The sequence below is a fragment of the Molothrus aeneus genome, chromosome 1 (assembly GCF_037042795.1).
Source record: "Molothrus aeneus isolate 106 chromosome 1, BPBGC_Maene_1.0, whole genome shotgun sequence".
Classification (NCBI taxonomy): Eukaryota; Metazoa; Chordata; class Aves; order Passeriformes; family Icteridae; genus Molothrus; species Molothrus aeneus.
In genome coordinates this window covers 87415267-87439647 of record NC_089646.1, presented here as the reverse complement: position 1 = coordinate 87439647, position 24381 = coordinate 87415267, and the positions used below count along the sequence as shown (strand labels likewise).

General features: G+C 39.9%; 1 protein-coding gene across 3 annotated transcripts in view; it reads left to right on the top strand.

The window, feature by feature from the left end:
- EPB41L4B (erythrocyte membrane protein band 4.1 like 4B) overlaps positions 1 to 24381 on the top strand; it is a 170138-nt gene that overhangs the window by 63366 nt on the left and 82391 nt on the right. Inside the window, exons 4-16 of one of the 3 annotated variants that reach the window (XM_066560245.1) lie at positions 1293 to 1371; positions 4687 to 4731; positions 5445 to 5497; positions 9516 to 9636; positions 10219 to 10306; positions 10854 to 10942; positions 11184 to 11253; positions 11426 to 11595; positions 11699 to 11808; positions 14586 to 14616; positions 15104 to 15137; positions 16100 to 16167; positions 19157 to 19222. In XM_066560245.1, coding sequence (XP_066416342.1) covers positions 1293 to 1371; positions 4687 to 4731; positions 5445 to 5497; positions 9516 to 9636; positions 10219 to 10306; positions 10854 to 10942; positions 11184 to 11253; positions 11426 to 11595; positions 11699 to 11808; positions 14586 to 14616; positions 15104 to 15137; positions 16100 to 16167; positions 19157 to 19222 — 1024 coding nt within the window. Of the gene's footprint in view, positions 1 to 1292; positions 1372 to 4686; positions 4732 to 5444; positions 5498 to 9515; positions 9637 to 10218; positions 10307 to 10853; positions 10943 to 11183; positions 11254 to 11425; positions 11596 to 11698; positions 11809 to 14585; positions 14617 to 15103; positions 15138 to 16099; positions 16168 to 19156; positions 19352 to 24381 lie in introns of those variants that run through there. The other 2 variants (XM_066560263.1, XM_066560253.1) reach the window with 2 other exon arrangements.

Here is a 24381-nt window from a genome sequence, read left to right as displayed (position 1 = left end):
CTATGGGTAAGGTTTTTGCTGTTTAGTTTTCTCTCCCCTGTTCATCACATAACAGACTGCTTTACCTTAGGTGACTAGCTGATTTGCAGCTGCACTTTCTCTAATAGCCTTGTCCTGGAAAATCAGTGAATTCTGTAAGACCTTCAGCCAATTTAGTTGCATTTTTTTTTGTCTGTTTTTAATGTATGAAGAGCCTGTTTTAAAAAGAATTCAGCAAATCATGGCTCTGAGGAATGCTGAAGAGGGAAGCAATTTGTTGGGTGTTGTAAAGGTCTGTCTCACAACAGGTTACTTTCCTTTACCTTGAATTCAGCAGATGCTTTGTGAAGAGTTCCTCCTTCATGATGGATGTTGCTCACCGCTGTCTTTTCCAAGTCATTATCTCACCTTTGCAGACCTCAGCAGTGGTGCCGAGCTGTGAGCTCAGGGTGCTATAACCTGACTTAAAGGAGCTGTAAGGGAGACAGAATCAAAGCTCTAATTAGCTGCATATAACTTACTGGAAGGATCATTAATAGGCACGTGTTTGCTTGTTGATGTGGTGTTACAGAAGACCTTAGAAAAGCGAGGAGAAGTAATTTTTCCATCAGTTAATACATCAGCAGGCAGCTGGTCGGAAGATGAGGGTTAGGCAGATAAGGATGCATTGGTCAGAGTTTCATGGTAGCTGGATAACTTCCTGTTGTCTGTGTTACATGGGACGTCCAATGTAGCATTCACCTTCTGATTTCAGGAAACACAATTCTTGCAACCTCATGGAATTTTTTTTAGCTTCCTGTATTCAGGGGTGCCTTCTAGAGTCTTCTCCAGAACTTTTCAGTCTATTTATCTTACCTTTTCAAATTAATGTGTTTCAGTTGAAAGCTGATCTTTTGGGTAGGGTTTTTTTTTGGAGTAGTGTTTGTGCCTGGTAAGAAGGAGCATCACCCCCTCCTTGCCTCTTCCTTCCATTTCCCCCTGGGCCCAGCAACAGGGAGTGATCCTGGAAATTGCTGTCATTCACAAATGCTGTGAGGCACCCCTCTTTGGACAAAAATGTGTTTGACAAATGGACTATTGCCTTGATAAACTTGAATTAATGAGTATCAAAAATTATGGTAATCATCTCTATTTTTTGTTTACTGCATGCATTTTTAAATTAAAAAAAACATGAAATATTTTCTTTGATGAATCTGAAAACTGTAATTAATTTTGGGTCTCTTGGGTTGTGGGGTGGTGTGGCGACTGTTCTGCCTCAGCAGGACTACAATGAGTATAAACCTTTTTTCCCCCAAAAATCTCTGCATGTGCAGTTGGACCTCCGTACACGCTGCATTTTCGCATTAAGTACTACTCGTCAGAACCCAACAACCTTCACGAAGAGTTCACAAGGTAGGAACTGCGCCTGGCCGATGGGGGATTTGAGACACCTCAGGCACGTGGGGGTACTGCAAGCAGGTGATTTGAGCTTTCTTATTTAGGGTGCTCATTTTGTCTGCCTCCTTAGGTGTTTTCCTACAGTCAGAGAAACATCTTGTTTTTTATTTGCTGGCAGAAAGCATCCATGGGCCTCTCCAAGCGTGTTTGTGTGTTGGAGATGCTGCGTTCTGGTGCTTTGAAGTTGGCAAAGAAGGGCAGAGTTGGGTGGGGAAAGCTGCAGCTGGGAGACACCTGCTTTTGATAGCTGCCATCCTCTGAGAGGGGTTTCCATCATGTCCTGCTAAAATGCCAGTGCCCTGCTTTGTTCCTCCTGCCCTGAGACTTGGGCGTGATTTAATAGTGGTACCAAGGGTAGAGAATTGTGGGAATAGCCAGCTTGAGCTCTGGGGTGAGAGTTGATTGAATCACTTCTGCTTCCCTGTGGTACTCTGAAGAAAAAGCCTGCATTGTATAAAGTCACTCTACAAATATCTGGAAATCTCTATTTTCAATCTGCTGGGCTCTCTCTGTGGACCTGTACCTTGCTGGATCCATAGCACCTTGGTTTAGAGGATATTCTGAAAGCTGGGAAAGGACCAGCTGGGGTTTACTTATCTTTTGTATCTGCTTACTTTGTGTCTTCCCTGTATAGTATTCATCTGTCTTAATGTTACTTAATCTTTTCTTTTGTTCTGCCTCTCACCGTAGGGCACTTTCTGCGTCTTCTAATTTGCTTGGCAATAATCAGTGTACTCCTAATCAGCCTAAGGTGTTTAAAGATGGTTGATTGTTGTAGTTCGTGTGCATGTGATGTTTACACTAAACTTGTGCCTGCAGGCAGATGATTACTGTCTCCCTGCTGTCTGATGTGCCCACCATGGGTTTTTTGACTGCCTGAGACAAGATTAAAGGGCTAATTGTCAACACCTCATGATAGAGACACAGGGTCTTCAATATCGGTTATCAATTTAGTCCAACAGTGATAATTCAATAAAAGGGCATATTCCTATAGAATGTATGATTAACTTATAGAAATCCCTGCCACTTATGTAGCTAAGTATAAATTATTAAGACAAGCCAAAAATCTGGATGATTTATGGACATCTCTAATGAGAAAATGGAGTTAAATTAGTAGGAATAATATGTTTTCTGGAAATTGATGTAAGTCTTCATACATCAGGGTGCATGTCTGACAAGTATTACATTTCCCCTGTGGTCAAATTATGGCATTACTGTCTACCACAAGATTTCTTTCTTATGTGCTCTGAAGCATATGATCCTAGTCACTGTGAGATTGGGTTTCTGAGCTATGGGATCATTGCTGTGATCAAGTAAGACATTTTGTCTGAAAGTATTAACCTCTGATGCCTTGTGATCTAATTATTGCTGAAAGGTGACATTTCAGAAGACTATTTTAATTAGAAAAACACTTTAGTCAGCTAAATATTCAGTGTTGTGAACAATTTCTTTTAATTAAGCTTGACAGAAGACCACTGTGAAACTGTGTAAGAAAAATTGGGGCGCCTTTTTTTTGCCTTTTTTTTTTTTTTTTTGGTTGGGGAAAGTAATTTTGAATTTAAGAATTTCATAGTTCTTAAATTTTTAATTCTTTCAATTATTGGAGGTTTTTTTAAGAGTCTTTATGCTAGTTGGATCATATTTTCCGTGTAGCAATCATCCTTAACAGTAACTGTGAACTTTTCAGGTAGGGGGTGTTCAAAATTCCTTCTGGAGATCTGCTTTCTATTAGACTTCAAGTTCTAGTGAAGCTAAAAACATCATATTCTCATAATTAACACAATATTGGTAAGCATTAAAACTGCTCTGTCTTTTTTTTGTTTAAAAACACAGTTGAAATACAGTGCATTTTGGAAGACATCTTCTTTCACTTCTGTGAGTCTTGATTAGTTAGTTTAGTTAGAAGAACAACAGAGGAACATGTCTGTACTTTGTGTTGTGGAGAATTTTCTAAGTTATCTTGCTGATTGGGAGTAGCAACAATTGAGATGCCAGTGTTTGCCAGCCTGTGCACAGATAAGGAAGAAGGATAAGCCATACCCATCAGAATAGGGCTGCAGCACTGCACAAGCCCCCTAAAACTGATAGGTGAACTGCCCAGAGTCTTCTTGCAAGTTGAGAAGAGTTCATGGGATTGTGCATGATCCAGACTATCAATAAGAACTGGATGTATACTTGTCTACCCTTAATCTACACATGCAAATACCCAGATTTGATTGGCAGTCAGGTATTAGCCAAGTATGTGAATCCGAGATGTATCAAAGAGCTAACATGGATAAATCTGATTCTGCTCTAGTGTTATCATGAGAAATTTCAATCTTCCTTTTCATTTCTGTTTTCCCTTTCTGGTTTCAACTGTTTGTCCTTCACCACATTCACTCCACATTCTCTGTGATGAAAAAACCCCACTTTGTCTTTCTATCATTCTTTGTAAAGACAAGAGAGGTCTGTGTTTGCGTTTACTGGGATCTCAGGAGTGCTTCATGCTTTCTTCTCTTGAGTCACTCATCTTTGCAAGCCTCACCCCACAGTGTCCAGAGCAGTGAAGAGCCTGCCTCTGCCTTCCTGTCCTCTACACACCCCTTGCATGACCCAGGGCACTTGTGCATGCCTCAGAGCCCAGCTCTGAGTGGTGTCAGTGAAGCATGCCTACAACTGAAGATTAGCAAAGCAGCAGCTTAAAATACTACAACAGTGTGAAGGCTGTAAATTCCTACTTGGCATATTAAATAAATGTGTGAGGTCTACAGAATTCTTTTATTCAGAACTCTGCTATTTTAAAGTGACATTTTGGTATGAAACTTTCCTTTTGCCCAATTTGGACTTTTTCCATGTTCTGTATTTGTGTTTGAGAAGGCAGCCCTGAAGCCCACATGCCTTTATCTGTGGTTTGTTTCTAGATACTGTAGTTCGATTCCTGCCTGAATTAGGTGAGACCCAAGTTTAGGAGAACACTGCAGTGTTAGTAACATTTAGGTTGCTGTGGTGTATGCTCAGATAGAGCACATCCTAAACATTTAGCAAGACTTTGGGCAATGTCTTGAACACAACCAGTGGACAAAAAAATCTTCTCTTTGATTTTAGTGGAAGCCGTGGGAACTTTGAAGCTTGCAGGGTGTATCTGTGTGATCCCAAAGGCCCTTTTTTTGTAAAGAGCAAGTTACTCAAATTGCTGTTACTACTCAATGAATTGGAATATTCTTCCAGCCAGTGGAACTAGAAGGATGCCACTGTAATTACTTTTGACTTTCTGAATTTTTTATTTGTCAGGTACCTGTTTGTATTACAGCTCCGGCAAGACATTCTTTCAGGGAAGTAAGTACCTTTTTACACTTGCAGCTGTAATTTAAAGAATGTATAATAGTTAATCTCCTAGTGCATTTTTTTTTTCTTTAGAATACAGACATATAGGACTTTGTGTGTATCATGACTATATTACTGACAAACAGAATGGGTAAAGATTTTGATCGATTGATGAGGTGATGGAAGTGTTTAAAGAGAGTGAAGACTGTCCTGGGTGTTATGACTTGAAAATGTAACATGGGCTTGCCACATAATTTCAGTATGGTGGGTGAAATAGAGGATGAGAAAGTTGAAGTGCAACACTTTTTGTTCAGGTCAACTCTGAAAAAATGCTTTGTGTTTTTATACTCTTACTGTGACCAAAATTCATTCACGCTTGCACTATTTTTTTTTTTAATTACAGAAATAAAAAACCTCAAAGTCGTATATTCTAAAATACAGTGTTAAAGCAAAAATGGTTCCTTAGTTGATTTAGTGTTTTCTCTGTTAGTTCAATCTTGATTTATAGTGAAGTGTATCATATTTAATGATAATCAGAATGTACCAACTTAGGAAATAATGATATACAAGTAACAATTAATTGTAGATGTTTCATAGCATGAGTAGTTTGTGGAAGTTTAATGTTTCCAGTTTTTGTATCAGGCTTCTTTTTAGTTTAATTGCAAGAGGAATTCACTGCCAAGAGATGTGATTTTTATAGTTCTGGTTTTTGTTTTGTTTTTTAGACTGAAATGCCCGTACGAAACTGCTGTTGAACTAGCAGCTCTGTGTCTTCAAGGTATGCAATCTTTTGAAAGTGGTTTGTCCTATTTATTGAAAAACTCATTTACTGGTTTCTTTTCTTTTGTTACTAATGCATTCTTACTGATCATATAGAAATGCCATTGTTTTACCCAAGGAGGAGAATTTTAGGGAGATCACTTTCTTGACTTGCCTCCATTCATACCTTCTGGTCTACATTAGCCAATATCAGCACACCTGGTATGGGGAGGGAGACTTTAAAGCATGGCTGGACAAAAGTTTCATGGAAACCCAGGGCTGATCAGGGAAGAAGAACCCAAAATAGCTCCCTGCTGAGGGAGAATCTGTGGTGCATGCTCAAGTGTTACCACTTGAGGCTGAAGAGCCAGCTGGCCCTTCACACAGTTTGTGGGAGGTGGGTGCCTGTGAATTTGGGCTTCCTGCTGCCTGAACTGTGCCTGGGAGAAGAAGCCTCCACAGTGGGTGACTCAAGAGATGGTTACAGGGCAGGAGGGAGGAAGTGGCAGGTACAGGAGAGGAGAGAATTACATGGGAGGGTAAGAACTAAGATCACTTCTTAGTGGCAGGAGCAAGGATTTCACTATGTAAAAGCAATTCCAGTATACTGGGTTTCATTATGTTATTGTAGGACAGTGTGGTTTTTTGTTGCTGCAAGCATGTTAATACAAATATTTGTTCCATTTCAAGCAATTTGTTTTGCAGATGGGGAGGAAATTTTTGTAATGAAGCTTAAATCACGTTCATTTTTTTCTAAAAGAAAGTGCAGTGAGCTGGACCATTCTAAGCAAATCAGCAGCAACATTAATTGAAATGAAAAATTCTCTTCCTGTTTCACTGGTGGTTGGGCCATGGCACACAGAGAGCTTGGGCAGAGTTGCTTAGTTTAATACAGCAGTGGAAGTAACTCAGTGGTTCTGGATGAACTTGACAGGCAAAACTGGGAATTCAGTTCCAAGCAGCAACAGGTGTAAATCTTAAGGCAGTGGATTGTTTTACTGCAGCAGTTGGCACAACTGTGATTGTCAGATGTGCAGACAGCTGCTGCAGGCAGACTCCTTTTGTCTTTTTGAGGTGAAGGAAATGTGGAGCCCAAATTTGATTTGTTGCTTATGTTTCCACAGATAAAAACTCCAGTAGCCTCACATCTGGTCCAAGCAAACAATAATAGGTTAATGCCTCAAAATTTTGGGTAGCAGCTGACACCTGTGATTACTGTGTAAATGCAATACATCATGTTTATGTCCATCATGTTTATGATTTGTCCAGCTATCTACCAAAGCTAATACCCTTGCTGTCTGTGGGAACATTGTTTTATACTCTTTTGCTGTCTTTTTTTTTTTTTTTCAGTTTTCCACTATTTTGATATCATTGCAATAAGCTTGTCCAAAATTATTTCATTATTGCAACTCATTCATTCTCTGTGCTGGCATACATAATAATAAGTATTTTTGATGTCAAGTTTGCTACATTTTATTGACATTGGAAACATAATTAAGCAGAAAAGTATAAAGAAATTTAGATTATTCCCTCCTCAGTGGGTTACATTTTCTTTGTAAAATGCAGTCTTGCTCCTTAGTGTGCTTTTCCTAAGAGTGAGGAAAAAGCTACGAATTGCTATTTAGGCATTGGTAGTCTGAGCCCTCTGAAAGAAAAGTCTTTTCACAGATAAGCTTTAAATTTCATATGTCTCTTTTTTATCAAGGGAGTTTTCTGTTCAAGTAATTCTTGGTTTCCAATAGCAATTTCCAAGGGTTTGTTTTTATGGGGTTTTTTTTGTAAATCATCTTTCAAGCATAACTTGTTGATTTGTTGCCAGTCCCTTGAAGGAAAATCTGTAGCAAGTAACATTGGTTTGTAGTATGGGGTAACATACGAAGCAGATAGGTAATATTATTCTTCACTTAGGGTTTATCTGTGGAAATATTGTCATCAAACTTGAGTTCTCACTGTTACACTTAGTTTTTAACTGCATCATTAGTGTTGTATGGTCTTAGTATTTTACCAGATATACTTTTGAAGCTGCTAATTAAATTAAAAAGGAAAACATTTTCTCACATGACAGACTTTCAGTTCTAATCATAAGACATCCTCATGGAATACTGCAGACTTTTTTTCCCTCTGTAAAGAAGAATCAGCTATATATTTAAAAATCAATATATTTTTGGAGTTTTCAAAAACTTTCTAGGAAATATCCTTTTGAAAATGTCCCACAGGTTATTTTTTGAAGAACACAGATAATGTATATGCTTGTGTTATACACCTGCCCCACCTTTCACTGCCCCCCTCAAAAAAGGACCAAGAAGAGGCATGCCAAAGCATGTAATGAAGACAAAAATTAAGAGATGGGTCTTCTGCTGTGTCCTTGCATTTCAAAATATGAGTGCTGCTGAGCCTCTCTGTGTGTCTTCTGTCCTACAAACTCATGATTCTTCTCATCCCTATACATCCTCCTTACAGCACAGTCAGCCTTTGCTCCCCACCTCCTCTCTCAGTTAAACAGTAGAGAAATCTCCCATGTTTTTCCTAGATGGTTGGCAACACATCAAACTTCAGATCCTTACCTTTTTCTCTCCCTTTGAAGTCCTCCTTGCTAATGTGTTTGCTGTGGCTCCCTCTTCTGTATTGGAGACTGGACAGTTTAATTACTACCAGTATAATATCTGTGTTAAATAGGCTTCCAGCTTTCATGAAACAGCCAGGGAGCTGAGATATCTGTACATCCTTTTCTTTAACAGAGATAAGAATACTGTAACTCACTATGGAAGATAACTGTTGAGAGAAAAAAATGTGTGTGAGACAGTAATTAAAGATGAAGACCAATGAACTCAATCTCTTTAATATCCTCAGGACTGCTAAATGTTTCAGCAAAGCTCAGGTTCTCAAAACCACCTAGTAGGTGTTATCAGCCAACAGATTGGATTTTGAATGTAACTTCCTATCTACTGATGGATCCTGTTAAGTATTTTTGATGTCTGGCTGTGACTGAAATTTTTGCAGCTGTTAAGTGTAAAAGCTCCCTGAAGGAATAAAACTGTTTTCTTCAAGGGATTTAGTTTCCCTCTATGCTTTTCCATTTTTGTTTTTATTTTGGTAGTAGTAGTAGGAGTAGTAAACAGTTAAGAAGCACTGACTGACAGGCCTGGTTGGGAATCACATCATGTGTCAGGTGACACATGGTATTGCTGAAGAGTGTATTTTCCACTGGTGCTTGCCACACAGTCCTGAGGAAGCCACGCTGCAGCCTCTGAGTACAGCTGAGAGGCTCCAGGAGCAAAGCTGTCACAGACACAAGGCAGTTAAGAGTGCCAGTCACTGAAATGCTCAGCACTTGCATCTCCTGCTGAGCTCAGTGGAGTGGGAAAGTCTTCTGCTCCTAGAAAAGAAAACACCAGAGCCTAAGCATATAAGTAGAAAGTGACACCTTAATTATGTCAATGTTTCAGCATTTGTTTCCTTAAAATTATTAATCTGAATATTACACCACCACTGTGATTTAAAAAACCACACAGCTTTATCACTGGTTTAATGAGACAAGGTATTACCTTCATGTTTTGGCATGAATAGACACATAACTCCTGAATTTGTCCTGAACCGGTACAAATAAAGCATGCAATAGAATGGGAAGTGTTAGGGAGTGAAAAGTATGCAATGAGAGGAAGTTTCAAAGTCACCTCTTCTAAAACAGAAGATGCATTAATGATTGTTTTTAATAGAAATTTTATTTCCTATAAGTGCTTTAAAATCCAGAGAAGCAGCTTTAGTTGAGCTGGTTCAGTCATAACATTCCTGAATGTCAGAATTCTGTACCACAACCTTACTCTGCTCCTGCAAATGCATTTATCTGACTTCTGCTGTGAAATCTGGCTTGAATTTACTGGGGCCAGGAGTGGGGGGATGGGATGTTAATTTAAAGCATTCTGCAACATGCTTAGGAACATGCAAACTATCCTTGTCTTTGTAGGGATAATGGAATTGAATATTTCTGGTCATCCCAAGATCTTTATATTTTTAATTTCTCAATTGATTGATTTCAGCTGAGTTGGGAGAGTGTGAGCACCCTGAGCACACACCAGAGCTCGTGTCTGAATTCAGGTTTGCACCAAACCAGACTGAAGCAATGGAATTTGACATTTTTCAGAAATGGAAAGAGTGCAGGTAGAGTACCTTTGTGGGAGTGGGGTCTCTAGCAACAGGTTTTCTTCTCTTCCAAAGTCAAATCCTTTCAACAGGCTTTCAACAGAAGTGGGGGTTATGTTTGTCAGTGCAGAAGTATTGTAAAAAGGCTTTGAGCCCTCTCATTCCCTAGAAATGGCAGGCAGTAGTTTAGGTTTAATGGTTTTTCTTTAGATCATTTTGTAATAATTTAAGGAGACGGGTCTTTTTCCTGTTTATGTTAGAAATAAATCTTTTTCTCTCTCTTTCTCTCCTTCTTTCATTCAAACCAATTTTGTGTTCAGAGTGGTAGCAGACTCATTTTCCTGTCTTTTGTTAATAAATATGGTACATTTCGGTGATGCTTTGTTACCGGAACTTTCATCCTTATTGGCAATTTTAGACCTTTTTGCATTTTCAGTCCTCTGTTTTATTTTCATTTGGAGGGAAGATGGTAAAAACATAAGCTAAAATTTAGTGTCATTAAGATTGAGGACACAAAGAAAAGGGTTAGGGGAATGAATCTGAAAGCATTTAAAGTGGATACAAATTTTTTACCATGAAGTATGAATTTTATGTTCATAGGGGAAAGAGCCCGGCGCAGGCTGAGTTGTGCTACTTGAACAAAGCTAAATGGCTAGAAATGTATGGTGTAGATATGCATGTAGTTAAGGTAAGATCCATGTGATGTTTTATTTTATCAGTGTGAGGTCCCTGCCCTGGTGTGGGTCAGTCCCTGAGGACTGTCCTTGTTATGGTCTGGGTTGTCCCATGGGCCGTGGTCCCTCCCAGGTCATTCCCACCTGCAGCACTCCTCCCAAGGGTGCTTCTCTGTGCTCCCACCGCATCCCTTTCCTATGCCTTTTCCTGTGTCCCTCAGTTCCTTCCTGTTGTGTCTCCTTCCTCTGTCAGGAACTTGAACAGGTGAGGTGCGGTGTGGGCTGCCGTGGATGCATTGTTGGTGTGGGTCCATCGCCATGGATCTCAGAGCCTCTTTGAGCAGCACACGGCCTCCTCCCACATAGGATACCCTGCAGCCTCCCGTTGCCAAAATATACCACTCTGCACCCAGTACAGCTGCACATTCTTCTGCTCTGCAATGTTAAAAAAATATGGCAACTTTATTGTTTAGTTTAAGACCTATGGATTTTGCAATACTACTGTATTAAAATGTACACAGCTCATGGCAGATTGATTATTTATTCTGTACTTGTTTGCAGGGAAGAGATGGTTGTGAGTATGCTCTTGGACTGACACCAACAGGCATATTGATCTTTGAAGGAGCCAACAAAATAGGCTTATTCTTTTGGTAATCTGCTTTTGTGTTATATTCCTTTTTGTTAAAATGCTGAAATCTTTCTCCTTTGCACAATGGGATCTTGACTGTATTTTGTAATTTATAATTGAATCTACAAAGTTTAAAATCTGAAGGTTAAATCTCAAGGTGGATTGGCCTGGTTAGAAGTACCACTCTCAAATGTGAAATAGTTGTAGAAATAAAATTATTTTAATATTATTTTAATTCTGTTCTTTTTGATTTTTGTCTTTAGGCCTAAAATCACAAAAATGGACTTTAAAAAGAGCAAACTAACGCTCGTGGTTGTAGAAGATGATGAACAGGTAACTTCTTTCCCTTACTTGAGCCTGATCCAACAAAGTGTGGTGTGTGCTCAGGCTGGTAAGAACACAAGGGAGGCTCAGCACACTGTTGGCCCAGGCTGTGTTTCTCCTACCAAGGACAATAACTAATATCATGCATGCCAACTTCCAAAGCTTTTGTTTCTGCATTTAGGGCAGAGAGCAAGAGCACACATTTGTTTTCCGGTTAGACAGTGCCAAAACGTGCAAACATTTGTGGAAATGTGCGGTGGAGCACCACGCTTTCTTCAGATTGCGAGCCCCAGCAAATAGTAAATCTAGTAGATCCGACTTCATAAGGCTGGGATCACGCTTCAGATTCAGGTATCTAGTGAAGTAACAGCAATATATTTATCTTTGTACAAAGGAGCAGGTATAGATTCCAGCAGAAGGCAGCAGTTTACTTTGTTTGTTTCTGTGTTTTAAGTGGGAGGACAGAATATCAAGCGACACACGGGACGAGGTTACGCAGAACTAGCACGTTTGAAAGAAGGCCCAGCAAGAGATACCCCTCTAGGAGGCATTCCACTTACAAGGGTAAGTGTTTCTAGATATCTGTGCACTGAGCTGGTCATGCAGGTGTCCCATTAAATCCTATAAATGACACATTACAATCATTACATCTGTACCACATTATAAAAAGAAGAGTACGTCAGATCACCTGAAAACTCAGAAGATGCATGGAGGATTTTTGCCAGAGTTCGTTGTTTCCCTCTTCTGTTTTTAATCTCTATCTACAATTAATTCTTCCACCCCCATCTGTGGAGGAGGTCCCTATGGTTTCTTTTGTTGCTCTATTGAGGAGGAAAGAAAAGTTGCAGAAAACCCATGTCTCAGTCTCTCTGCGAGCCTCTCAGGAACCCTGGGCCAGTCCCGAGTCGGCAGACACCGGGGGGAGCAGCCCCAACACGGCCGACAGCAGGGAGACACTGTCTGTGTGTGCCCCGAGGGTGCTGAGGGCACCTGGGCTGGGAGGGAGACACTCTCTGTGTGTGCCCCGAGGGTGCTGAGGGCACCTGGGCTGGGGGCAGACACTCTCTGTGTGTGCCCCGAGGGTGCTGAGGGCACCTGGGCTGGCAGGGAGACACTCTCTGTGCCCCGAGGGTGCTGAGGGCACCTGGGCTGGTCGCCTGTGCAGCACAAGAGACACCAGAGACATCGGTAGAAGAGAAAGGGCCGACTCTGAGCAGGGGTTAATCCAAGGTTTTATTAGGATCCCAAAGGAGCTCCTGCACCTCAGGGGGCCTCCTGCCGAGAGCCCCGGGAGATGTGCCAAGGTCGCATTTAAAGGGAGGTGGAAACCAAAAGTAGATAACATTTTACCAACCAATAAGTAACTCTAAGAGATGGTTACTGGGGGATGGACATATAGGACAGCATATGGGGCAAGACTTGGGGGCCTGACCCCTGACCTCTGGCTGATCACTCGACGACTTGGACTGAAACTTCTGGATGGAGGGGATGGGATGCTGAGTGATTGACAGAGAGCCAGGGTGGGGTTTGGGGATGATCTCATCCTGGGAAAGGGATAACACAGGTAAAGGGAGGGGGGTACAGTCTGGGATAAACCATTTGGGAAAAATATGGGAATACAAAACAAAACTACTTTAGAGTATTACGAAATATAAAAACGCACTACAACAAACCCACTAAGGCAAAGCGTGTAATGTTTTTTTGAAGAATTGCTTGTGTCATGTGAGGTGGAGCAGTGTCCAAAAGCCTCACTGACTTGCTTATCTAGCCAGACAATTTTAGGGTTATTGGGCAGTCTCATTTTGCAGTTGTTGTGGCTTTTCTGACTGTAATGACATGTTATTCACCTGTCCATACTCTGACATTTACTAGCATGCCCGGGGAATTGAGATGTGCTGAATTTAAATGGAATGACAAGGAATTAATTTCCCTTGTGGTTTTGTAATTTGTCTTTAAAAACTTGAGCTTTTTGTTCCATGTAGAAAAAGCTTGAGGTTTTTGTTTCTCCTAGGAAGGAGCACTGCAGGATAACTCTCTCCAAATTCTGTATTACTTGAGCCTGCAGGTATAGTTGCTGTATGGAGCAAGGCTGCTGTACACAGTAGGGTGAGATGACATTCCCTTAGAATGTCTTTGCACTCGTTTGCATTTCCAGAATATAAACCACAGTTCCATGAGCAGCCCTTGTGGTATTATGGGGATATTTTTGTCTCATTTACAGTGGGGGGAGAAAGGGTGAGAAGCGTGCATGCTTTCTAGAGGCTGTAACTCTTTCCCCTGATTCCTTCCTTAGTACATGGAAGGAGTTTAACTGAAATGCAAGAATTCTTTAAATTTAATTCTTGCCATAACAGGATCTGACAGACCTGCAGGTTTTGCCTTGAGTCTCAGTGCTTCTGTACTTATGTCTGTGAGAGAGAGGCAGAAGAGAGAAAGTGTGGCTTATGCTTAATTATGTTCTCTGTCCATTGCAGCCAATCAGAACTTCTTTCACACCCAAGTGATTGTCTTCTAGAAAGCTCAACAGCATGTTTGTTAAGTTAATGCAAAAACTCTCTGTAGGTTGTCTTTTCATGCATCTTTTGGCCATTAAGCCCTGTGTCTAAATGCAACCCACAAGGGTTGGATTCTCCCCTAGCTCTGTCACTTTTGAGACTTCTGCAGTGTGTCATTGACTTCCTGCATTCAGCAGTCAGTTGGATGTTCACTTTCTCTCTGAGAAGTTTTTCAGTTCTCTTGAAACACACACAGTCATGGAAAAGAGATGATACCCCCCAGTTACTCAGCTGCCACCTTCACCATTCTTTCCAGCCTGTCCAAAGCAGAGGCCAAGAACTTATTCTCCAAGATTACTCTGTGCCTCCCAGGATTCCCAGCTGATGGCCTATTTTGGCTACCATTATTCCCTGCAGTAAGACACAGGCCATTGCCAGCTTTGTGAATACTCTGGTTTCTGTGAGATAGTGAAATTTCTGCAAGGGGTAGTTTCTGATTTCCAGTGGACTTGATGGTATTGGCATGGTACTCCATTAAGATGAGGAAAAATTGTTCTGGTTGTGCAGAACATACTTTGCCAAAAGTCCTGTTGTGGCATTTGGGAAGAATATGCTTGTCTGCTGTCATCTCTAAAGAGCTTTCACTCTGGCAGGACCAGAGGGAGATTTGTGTCTGCCTCATACTTCATGATGTTGCACAGGATTACTGGAAAGCACAGGGCTGCACTTGAAATTCAGACACTTGTGTGCAAATATGTCTGTATAAGGATTCACTTTAGCAAACAAGAACTGCAAAATAGCTGATATTTCACTTGTTTTAAGGTTTTGTGTTTATTTCTTTTTAAGCAAACAATCCTGTGAAAGCAGCACAACTGTGGTAAGTGACTGCCCAACTTTTTTCTACCTCTCAGTTGCTGTTTTCAGGCTAAAAGGATTCTGAAGACAATGTCTGCTTTAGGATTTCTGCTGTAGAAACAGATTCTCTGGTGTGGGGTGAATTGCTTTGGCATGTCTCATTATGCATCACCAAATTCTTCTTAGGGTCTGTCTGCTTCTATTGTTTAATCTATTTCTTTTATTATTTTTATATATGAAATCAGACCAAAGTAAAACATACTTCCTTTTTGCTAACTACTCTTATGCTACGTTATCAAGCATAATTTGTTCTTGTTTCTGTGCCTTAGATTTAAAAAACAAGTTTTACACCACTCTTTCCCATGTTAACTGCTATGGTGTATATCTTGAATAAAATAATGATGTCCTTAAGAATATGAATTTTACTTCTCTGTAGTACTTCCCTGAACTAAAAAACATTGTGATGTAGATGTATTGATTACATAAAAGCAAATTTTTTTCTCTCTTAGTGCTAAAAATACTCCGGAACTCCATAACTACCAGGTAAGAGCATACCAGTTACAGAGGAAAATGTGGTCATTTCCATATTTTATGGTAAATATTTTTGCTCTTTATAGTTTGTACAGCTGTTTTGCTCCCCTTTCCTTACTCTGGAGTGAGATGTTATGATGCGTCAGAAATAAACAGCACCATATTGGGGTTAAGGAGTTTTCTCTTTTTTCCCCTGTGTTCTTGGATGCTCTGCAAGCTGAGTACACTCCATTTGCCATCTTCTTTCCCTTCCTTTTCTTTCTGTGCAAGTTAAAGCCTTTGGGACTGTGAATGTGATGGGCCCCAGGAGACTGCTCTGCGAGCAAGCTTTTGTCTAAACAGCCTCTCACAGCAGGTGATCGTGACAATTTCCAAGTTGCAATTACCTCCCTCATCACAACACTTACAGAGTTCCCTGCTGGTCAAATGCTTGTTGGGGTTTTTTTTATACACTCCAGGGAAAACATTACCTGGTTTTCATCTGTGCTGCTGACAGTCAGTAGATAGAGAGAAAAAGCAAGCTTCCAAACTCTGTATGTGCATGAGAACTTAGTCTTAAGACTTTTTATTAAAACTCTCACCAGTGATTCTGTTTTACTGTTTCTCTTCAAGATCTTGTGGATATAAGAAGGAAGTCCTGTCACCAAAGACAGGAGAGCTCCTGAAGCCTGCTTTTATAACCTTTCTTACTCTCCACCTTTGATCAAAGTTGACATTTTTTGATGGGCTTTCTATGAGAAGCACTGTATGTGCCAGGTTGCCTGTCAAACAGGAGAGCAATTTTCTTTGCATTGTCCCATGAGAGTGTCCTAATGAGCAGGCTCGGCACCAAGAGGCTTCACTATGTGCTCAATGACATGGGAGAAGGTCAGAAGCACTAGAGTTTATAGGGTTCACCACGAAAATAAAAGTTAAAAGTTAATAGGGAGCTTTAATATGATTTCATTAACCAGGTTCAATGTTTCCATTTGCAGCCCCAGTATCATCCTAATATACATCCTGCTCAGCCACACTGGCATCCACACACACCTGTGAATGTAAGGTAAGCAGTCTTCCCTTTGTGAAGAAAAGATGATTACTTCTTTCTTTATGTTACTTGATATGAAGCTTTGGTGGCCCTGTTGGGCAGTCCTCTGCACATGAAAAGCAAAAGTTAGAAGTATGGGATATAGAGACAGTATTAAATAACTTCAAAGCTTTGCTTTGGAATATGAATTTATTTTTCTAGTTTATTTCTAATTCAAAATTCAAAAGAGAATGTTAGTGATCTCCTGTAGGGAATATGTTGGATAGGGAGCTTCTCTGTAGCTTAATTGCAAATCAATCGGTATTTGTTTGTATTTAATTTCCTAAGACAGAGGAGAAACTCATTTTAGTGTAAAGTTAAGTTAATAATAATTATATTCTTGCAGTGGAGCACTGTTTTCATCTTTTGTAAAGATGTATATGAAAAAATGGCAAGTACATGGAGCAATTTATCAAGAACATTAGAGATAATGAGTAAAATTATAGCACTGAGTTTTTGAGAACCATTTCACAAAAGCATTCCTGCATGTGCTGTTGTCCTATCTTCTCGCATACTTTTTTCTTTGTAGCTAGTGATGAGAAACTTTGAGTGAAAAGAAATTTTGGAAGAAATTCAGTCCAATTAAAACCCACTTGGTGGAATGCACGGTGAAGGCATGCTCCTGCTGGTGGATATGTATCTATACGGGTACACATTATAAAAACCAGCCACTTCTTTATCCTAATGAAAAGTAACCTTTTTAGATGACTCAGGTTTTTAGACAAATAATTACTGTCTTCAGTGAAAAATACCAATACCCTAATTTTTGTTTCTCCTTATCTAACATTTATATTCTTACATCACAATAGGTAGACTTTGGTTTTAGTGTGGGCAGGCTCTGGGGATGAGGCCAAGTTTAAAATGGATGAAACGACAATTTGGTGTGAGTTTGAGTCTGAGAATCCAGGAAAAGGGCAAGTACATGATTAGAAATAATAGGCAGAGAAGCAGACAGGCATTGTCATCTCAAAATTCCTAGTGCACAGCAGTAAAACAGATATTAAATTTGTGTTAGAAACAGGAGACTTGAAGTTGTGTAATGAACTTTGCCTGTATTTCAAGCTCAGGAGTCTTCCTGGTTTTAGGGTTTCTTTATCCAGTTTATTATGAGCTCTTTAAAATGTGTAATTTCACATTATGAAAGAGTGGCTGCCAAGAGAGCCTAATGATTTTATAAATCATTTGAGGTTTTGCTGAAATTTTTCTAAAGATTTTATCGCTTACGATACCAGTCCGTGACATTTTAAAGCCAAATAGTTCACCCTGGAGCAGAGTGATATTGAAATAAGCACAATAATGTATTGTAGAGTGTGTAGACAACCTCCCCCATCAGCCCCTCCACTGCCTGGGCAAAGACTAAGGTCAGTGAAATATGAACAATGGCTTTTTTATAGCAAGGCTTGTAAGCCTAGAAAAAAAACAACCCATACTTAAAAGCTCAGTCATAGAAGCTTGGTTGAAAAGGTGCTCAGAATTTTGGTCCCATTCAGGTAGAAGCATTTAAATGTGTGGTTAAAGTGGAAGTTTCAAGTTATTCTAACTTGGAGTCGAAGTGAAATAATTGGATAATTTAAAATCTTGACCAGCTTGATTTGAAAAAGCTTATTCCATTTGAATGCAGTCTTGAGATCACAACTACAGATGCATAAATTCTTTCTGCTGTGCATGAGAGTGTGGAATAGGCATGTGCTGAAATGAATTTAACTGTGTAATACATGTTATATATGGAGCTTTTGTTGAATAATTTTTGAAATAGTATGTGGAATTGTGTCTCAGTTTTCTTAGTAAAATTCTTTCACTGAAATTATTTGCAGATTCTTTCAGTGAAATTGTTTGCAGCTAGCTTAATATTTAACCTTCTGAAAAAAAAATCCAATTTACAGCTGTCATTATATAACTTTAGAAGATACCTAAAAAAAAAAAAAGGTAAAATCTAAACCTTGCCTGTGTTTCTGCTACTATAAAAAAATCTTACCAGAATCATAGAATGTCTTGGGTTGGAAGTGACCTTAAAGATCATCTGGTTCCAACCCCCTGCCATGGCCAGGGACACCTTCCACTAGACCAGGTGGCCCAAAGCCCCATCCAACCTGGCTTTGAACACTTCCAGGAATGGAGCATCCACAGCTTCTCTGTGCAACCTGTTTCAGTGCCTCACCACCCTCACAGAAAAGAATTTCTTCCGTATATATAATAATTGCAGCTTCAATTTGGTAATAAGGTAATGTTAAATGTTGTGGTTTCCTACATAGTGTTCAAAATCGTTGTTTTATTTATTCCCCACTCCGCTGCAATGATTCAGGGAACACTGTAGGAATGGTTGAAGTTAGTATCTCTAAGCAGCAATAAGTAATGAATAAATAAGGAAAAAGATATTTTCCTTGTAGTACTTTCGCAAGTCTCAGAGAATTACCCGTACTAACTGTAGACTTGGGGGTGTTCTTAAGAAAATGCAACTCTATAAATTACAGGCTGCTTTAGCGTTAATTAACTGCACCCGTGCCAAAGGAATGGCAACAACTGCAGAGCTATTTTTATTCATAATAGGATTGCCTTTCTTAACCCTTTGCACTTTAAGGATGTACTGTCATGAGCTCAGCGTTTTGCATGATATGTTTTATTTTACTTGTTTGTTGTACAAATTTAGTTTTCCTGTAGCCTCCTCTCCTTCCCCACCCCTCCTTTGGAATTCCAGAGCATTGATGCACTATGCTTGTCTGTAACATTGCAAACAGAGAGGGTTTTTAATGATTGAGCTCTGGTTGAAAGCCTTTTGAAATCAGCTAGAAGATTCCCAGTTGCTTCAGCAGCTTCAGCATCAGACCTATAGGTCTGTCCCCATTTCCTTGCCATGCTGTAGCTCCGTGTGCATGCCTAGCACTTGCAGGATGAGCTCATGTTTCTGTGTAGCACTCCTAAGTTGACTTCCATTCCTCACTAACCAATAACTGTGCAAATGGTACAGGCCACCCTATCATGATGACAGGCCCTATTGGAAACCCCCCACAAGTGGAGAGGACAGCAATTTACGGTATATCCAGGAACAGAACCAGAAGAATTTAGGAGGAGTCCAAAGCATGGTGTACCAAGATAAACTCATGACGACTCTCTGAAAAAGAGCCATCTTCATTTCACCTGCCACCTTAGACATCATTGCATTCCATGGTCCTTGTCTGTCTGCAGTATGTTCAAAGTGTATTGTGCATAAAGTGTGTGTCTTTGTATGTACATCCATCCTTGTTAAGTGTTTGTGGACATTCTTGGGAAAAGTGTTTTCCATATCTTTGTTAAAAAAAAAAAAAATCTTGAAAAACTTCTTTTGAATTCTGGTAAGAATTTTCAGTGCCCTGAGACCAGAAATATTTCTGGGGGTTTTCATTCTACCCTAGTTTCAAATCTGTGACCCTCTGCCTGGTGTTGAAGATCAGACATTTGTGCCTTAGTTACTTTTATTACCTTGTGTCTTTTGAGTCAAATGAATAGACTGAGATTTTTTTAGTGGCATGCAAATAGGAGATTGGAGGAAGGAAATAATTCATTCTGGCAATCAAATTGGCTTGCGGGCCACCAACAAAGGGAGCCTACTGAGGCAGTCATAGGTTTGGATGTTACTTGTTTCTAGTTTTTGTGTTCTGCAGAAGAAAATAGAGGTGCTTACCTAACTTTGAAAACAAGTATAGGGAAAGAACACTGTAATAAATTTCACAGACTATGTTGGTTTTTTTGTTTTTTTGGGTTTTTTTTTTACTTCTTATATTGATAGCATTCCCCAAAACCATACCTGCTGCTATAAAGGCAAGAATGTTAAAAATGAGTCCTTGCTAAAAGGGTGCTGCTGTCATCTTATTTTTAATGTGATTATGGAAGTGAACTTTTAATTACATGAAACTACCTGATGATAACTTTTCTCTGAGTGGGCTCAAAAATACAATCAGTACATTAAAAAATGAGGACATTCCAGTGGAATAGATCTATTTTTTTAAAGTTAGACATTTGTGAAGTTGAATGTATATTTTGCAGACCTAGGACTTTGAATTGAACTGGCTGGTATTTTGATCACTTGCAGACTTTTTTGTTATCTTTAAACCAAAAATCACAGTGCCATCTTCACTCATGCATTTGTTTTAGCTAGGCCTTACATCTGTGGTCTCTCTGAAGTTGTTGGAATGAATGAATTTTCATTTGGGATGTTTTCAAAATGAAGTAGTTTTAAACTTGATTTTGATAAATACACATTTATAAATGGCTATAACAAATTTTTTCAGAGGAAATTTGGTAGTTTATAACTTTTTGTGAAATACATTTGTTTACAAATGCTATCTTTTATTATTTGTTTTGATCTTTCCTGTATGTGCTAAGTACAAATAAAAACATGTCAATCTTGTTGATCTGGTTATGATGCATTATTTATTTTTGAAAGATTTTGGGGGAGGGTGGGTAGATATGCTTGTACCTGATTTCCCCTGTAGTTACTAATGCTGTGGTGGATCAATGTTTCCAGTACAATCGGTAGAGAGAGCAAGACAATAAAGCAATTGTGCACTGAGATGTGAAAATGCCGGAGTAAGCCCAAGGTGTGTAATCACAGAGGCTGACTTTGGTTTCCCCAGACTAGTCTTCCTCTAATTCAGCAGCATTTTATTTAAGAAAGGAAGAAAAAGAAACTTTGTTGGAGCCACTGGAACAAAAGTCTAGTTTAGCTGCTGCTCTGAAAGCATTCTGGAGGAGGATTTTTTGAATACTCACATTAAAGCGTGAGGCAATGGTGCTTTATTCTTTACACACCTACATTCATAATACAGTGTCATTCTTGTCATATAACCTTGTCAGCTTCCATGTGCTTTGTTGCCAGTGTTCCACCTCATCCTGTGTTGCTGTGTGTGTGGTTTGGTTTGTTGCTGAAGGTGCACTGAGCAAGGCATCCATTCCCTGACAGACTGCAAGGAAAGAGCTCAAGGCCCAGCTGGTCCTGTAAGTGTTAAAAAGCCTCAGGCACATTGGGGAAGAACAACCTGAGGGCCTTGTGTGCTCTGCAGTTTGTGTGTGTCGCCTCGAGGGAAGCACTTGTCATTCTGCTCCTCTGGAGAAGGAGCCCACACATTCTGCACTCCCTTTTCACTTGTTCATCCCTCACCCTCCCTGCTGCCTGCAGAAACCTGAGCCAGCCAAGTGCCGGAGCCATCAGCTAGGTAAGAAGAGATCAGTGTGTCTGTCCTTCCTTCCTCTAGCCATAGTTGGCTTCCTGTAGCAAATGGGCTAGGATGCAGTTGGGAAGAGGGAGCATATCTGCCTGATTCCTCTCTGAGCCCAGTACTGCTCTCACCTGTGCAGCTTCTACCACCCAAACAAAGGTAGTTATGGGTGGTATCTGTCTGAGCAGGGTAGTAGAAGAGAGTTGCTTTAAATATTAAAAAGCACATTGGTGTTTTTTTCCTAAAATTAGCACAGTTGTAACTCACAGCAGTTTGTTTTTAACAAGTCATAGAGGTCTTGTGATACTAAGATTACAATTTTTTGTTTGAAGCAGCACAAAATACTGCAGCTGAAACCAGATTACATGTAGAGAGGGGAGACAGAAGAAAAGTTTGGAAAATGTTTGGTTAAGTCTGTTGTTAAACGCAACAGCAATTTTTATTTAAAATATTGGGAAAGTTCTGTCCAAAAAAATCAATACTACATCTTAATTTTGTGCTGCTTCAGGAATCCTCTGGTAGTTTATAGGCACAAACTCAATATAGGACCTTGATGGCCTGGTATGTGAGTGTTTATACACTGAATGACTGAATTACTTTACCTAGGATTTCCTCATGAGGAAATGCTGCACAGTTTTTACCAAAAAGCATGTTACACAGTCATTCTAAGTCAACGCATTTTAAATGTGTTCTAAATATACACAGGGAAGTTTGTTTGTTCTTTTTTTTAAAAAAAGCCTTGAAGATTGCTAAAAGGAGGTAACACCTTAATCCAAATGAAACGTGTTCTCAGGGGTACCCATTGAATTGCATGTGCAAACTTTCTCCACCCTGTTCTGAAGTGTGTTTGTTGTCTGAAATCTTTTTATGAATCCAGCATGCACTTAGAAGCTTCTCTAGTTTGATTACAGGTCATAAACACTATCCTTGGATCAACTTGGGTGGGGATGGAGGGGAAGTCTGAGTATAGCAATAGGTCTTGCAGAAATTGCACTGATCTGAAGTCCAACATGGAATTGCTTCTTCCGTGTGCTGGAGAATTAATTGATACAACCTGGCTGAGGGTATCTTTTGATCATCTCTCTGCACACCTTCCTCCTGTGCTTAATAAAGCTGGAAACCAGTTCTTCCCTAGCAGGGCTCAGGCCTGGCTCTACACTCAGTGTATTTGGATTTGCAGAGGGATTGGCCTTGTAATAACCATAATCCCATGTCCTCTCCTGCAGGAACTACTGGGGGAATTGAAAAGCTGGTGACTCTGTGACACCACATCTGTAACACAAGCTGAAATATATCGCTTTTCAGCCCCAGCCGGGCCCTGGCATGCAAGCTAATGACTAATATTGAATACTGAAATATGATACCTGAAATACAATACTGAAACTGTTGTCACTTTGAATATATTGTTTTAGTGTGGGCTTTTTCATCAAACTTTCATTTTCAGCTATTTTTCTCTAGTTGATGTGAGTCACAGGCAAAGTGAACAAAGGGATCAGGTTTTATAATGCATTTCTAAAGCTGGCAGTCAGGGGTTTGCATACTTAAAGGAAAGAATTAAGTCCTTCTGGACCCTGTTATCATTGAACCCATGGGCAAACTGACCAAGAGGAGGATTGTTTTCTCACATTGTGGATGGCAACAAGGCATATATTATGGCCTGGTGATGTAAAATGTCATTTTCTCTTCCTCTGAATGAGCACTGCAGCAGATGTCTTTTCAGCTTGCAAGAGAAAGAGTGGCAGAGCATGCAAGTAATTTTGAAAATGGAACTTTAGGTGCAGGCAAGGAATGATCTGGGGAACATCAAAGGCAGCAGGGGAAAAATGAAACCGAGTATATCACCAACTTCTCAGGCATCAGAGTTGGCGAGATGGGGCTCTGTCAGAGAGAGCAGACAGTTCAGCACTGCAGTCATCTCTTTTGAGAGGAGAAATATTTTCAGTTTGTGTATCAAGCAGGCAGGCTTCTACCTATTTCAAAGGAGAGAAGTTTTGATGGACATCCATCTAACCTGACACTCCAGTTCTCTGGAAAGAGTGTTGGCAATTAAAGGTTTTCCTATTACTCTGCAACAGAGAACCAAGGAGAACAGACTTGTAGGGCAAATGCTGTCATTGCAGCATTGCTAATGGTAGCTAAAGAGACTGCTGGTGCCAGAGCTGCTACAGACCAGTATTAATGGACATAAATTAGGAAATGTAATTTTTTAAATTGACCTCAGACTCTGTGTGTTATGCTTCGAAAGGGCACTGATCCACCAGGACCCTGGCTTCTTTTGTTAAGACAGAAATTTCATGTGAACCTTGAGAGCCAGCTTGAACTAACAATATGCACCTTAACCAAACTTTTGCTGAATTGTGAGGATGGAGATTTTGAACTGTTTCAGAATAAATACTTTTTTTCCTATGTTACAGCCAAACTGCATATGCTTAGAAAATCACAATGATCTTATGCTGCTCCCAAATTTTAGTATGAAAGAGCCTGCAGGAAAATCAGTTCTCCTTCCCAGCAGGCACATAGAAGGATGCAGCTTTTGGAAAAAAACAGTCCTAGTCAAATCAGATCAGAAAAAAACATGTAGAGAGGTGGGCCACACTTTTCTGTCTATCTCCTGCAGTACATGGCAAAGTAGTGTGTGGTGATCATGAAGGTGGTGTTTGGCTTGCCTTGCTTTCTACCTACTCTTGTACCTTGAAGTGACTGGCCAAAGAGTTTCCCTTTCTCAGTGTATGTGCTGTTGCTCTTGTTGCCACTGCATCACCAAAAGAAACCACAACAAACAAATAACCTCAAAAAAACCCCAAAAGATAATACAGTTGGAGTTCTTCCATTGGTATGAATCATTTCCAGTAATAAAGCTACAGAGTAAATGCTGTTCTCAAGCACTTACTAATGACTGCTTCATGACTGTGCTTTAAAGCAAAACAACTTACTTTCACAGAGCTGATTTCACAAGTGTTAATCTGAATTTAATTGTGAAGTTCACGAGTCAGGCCTC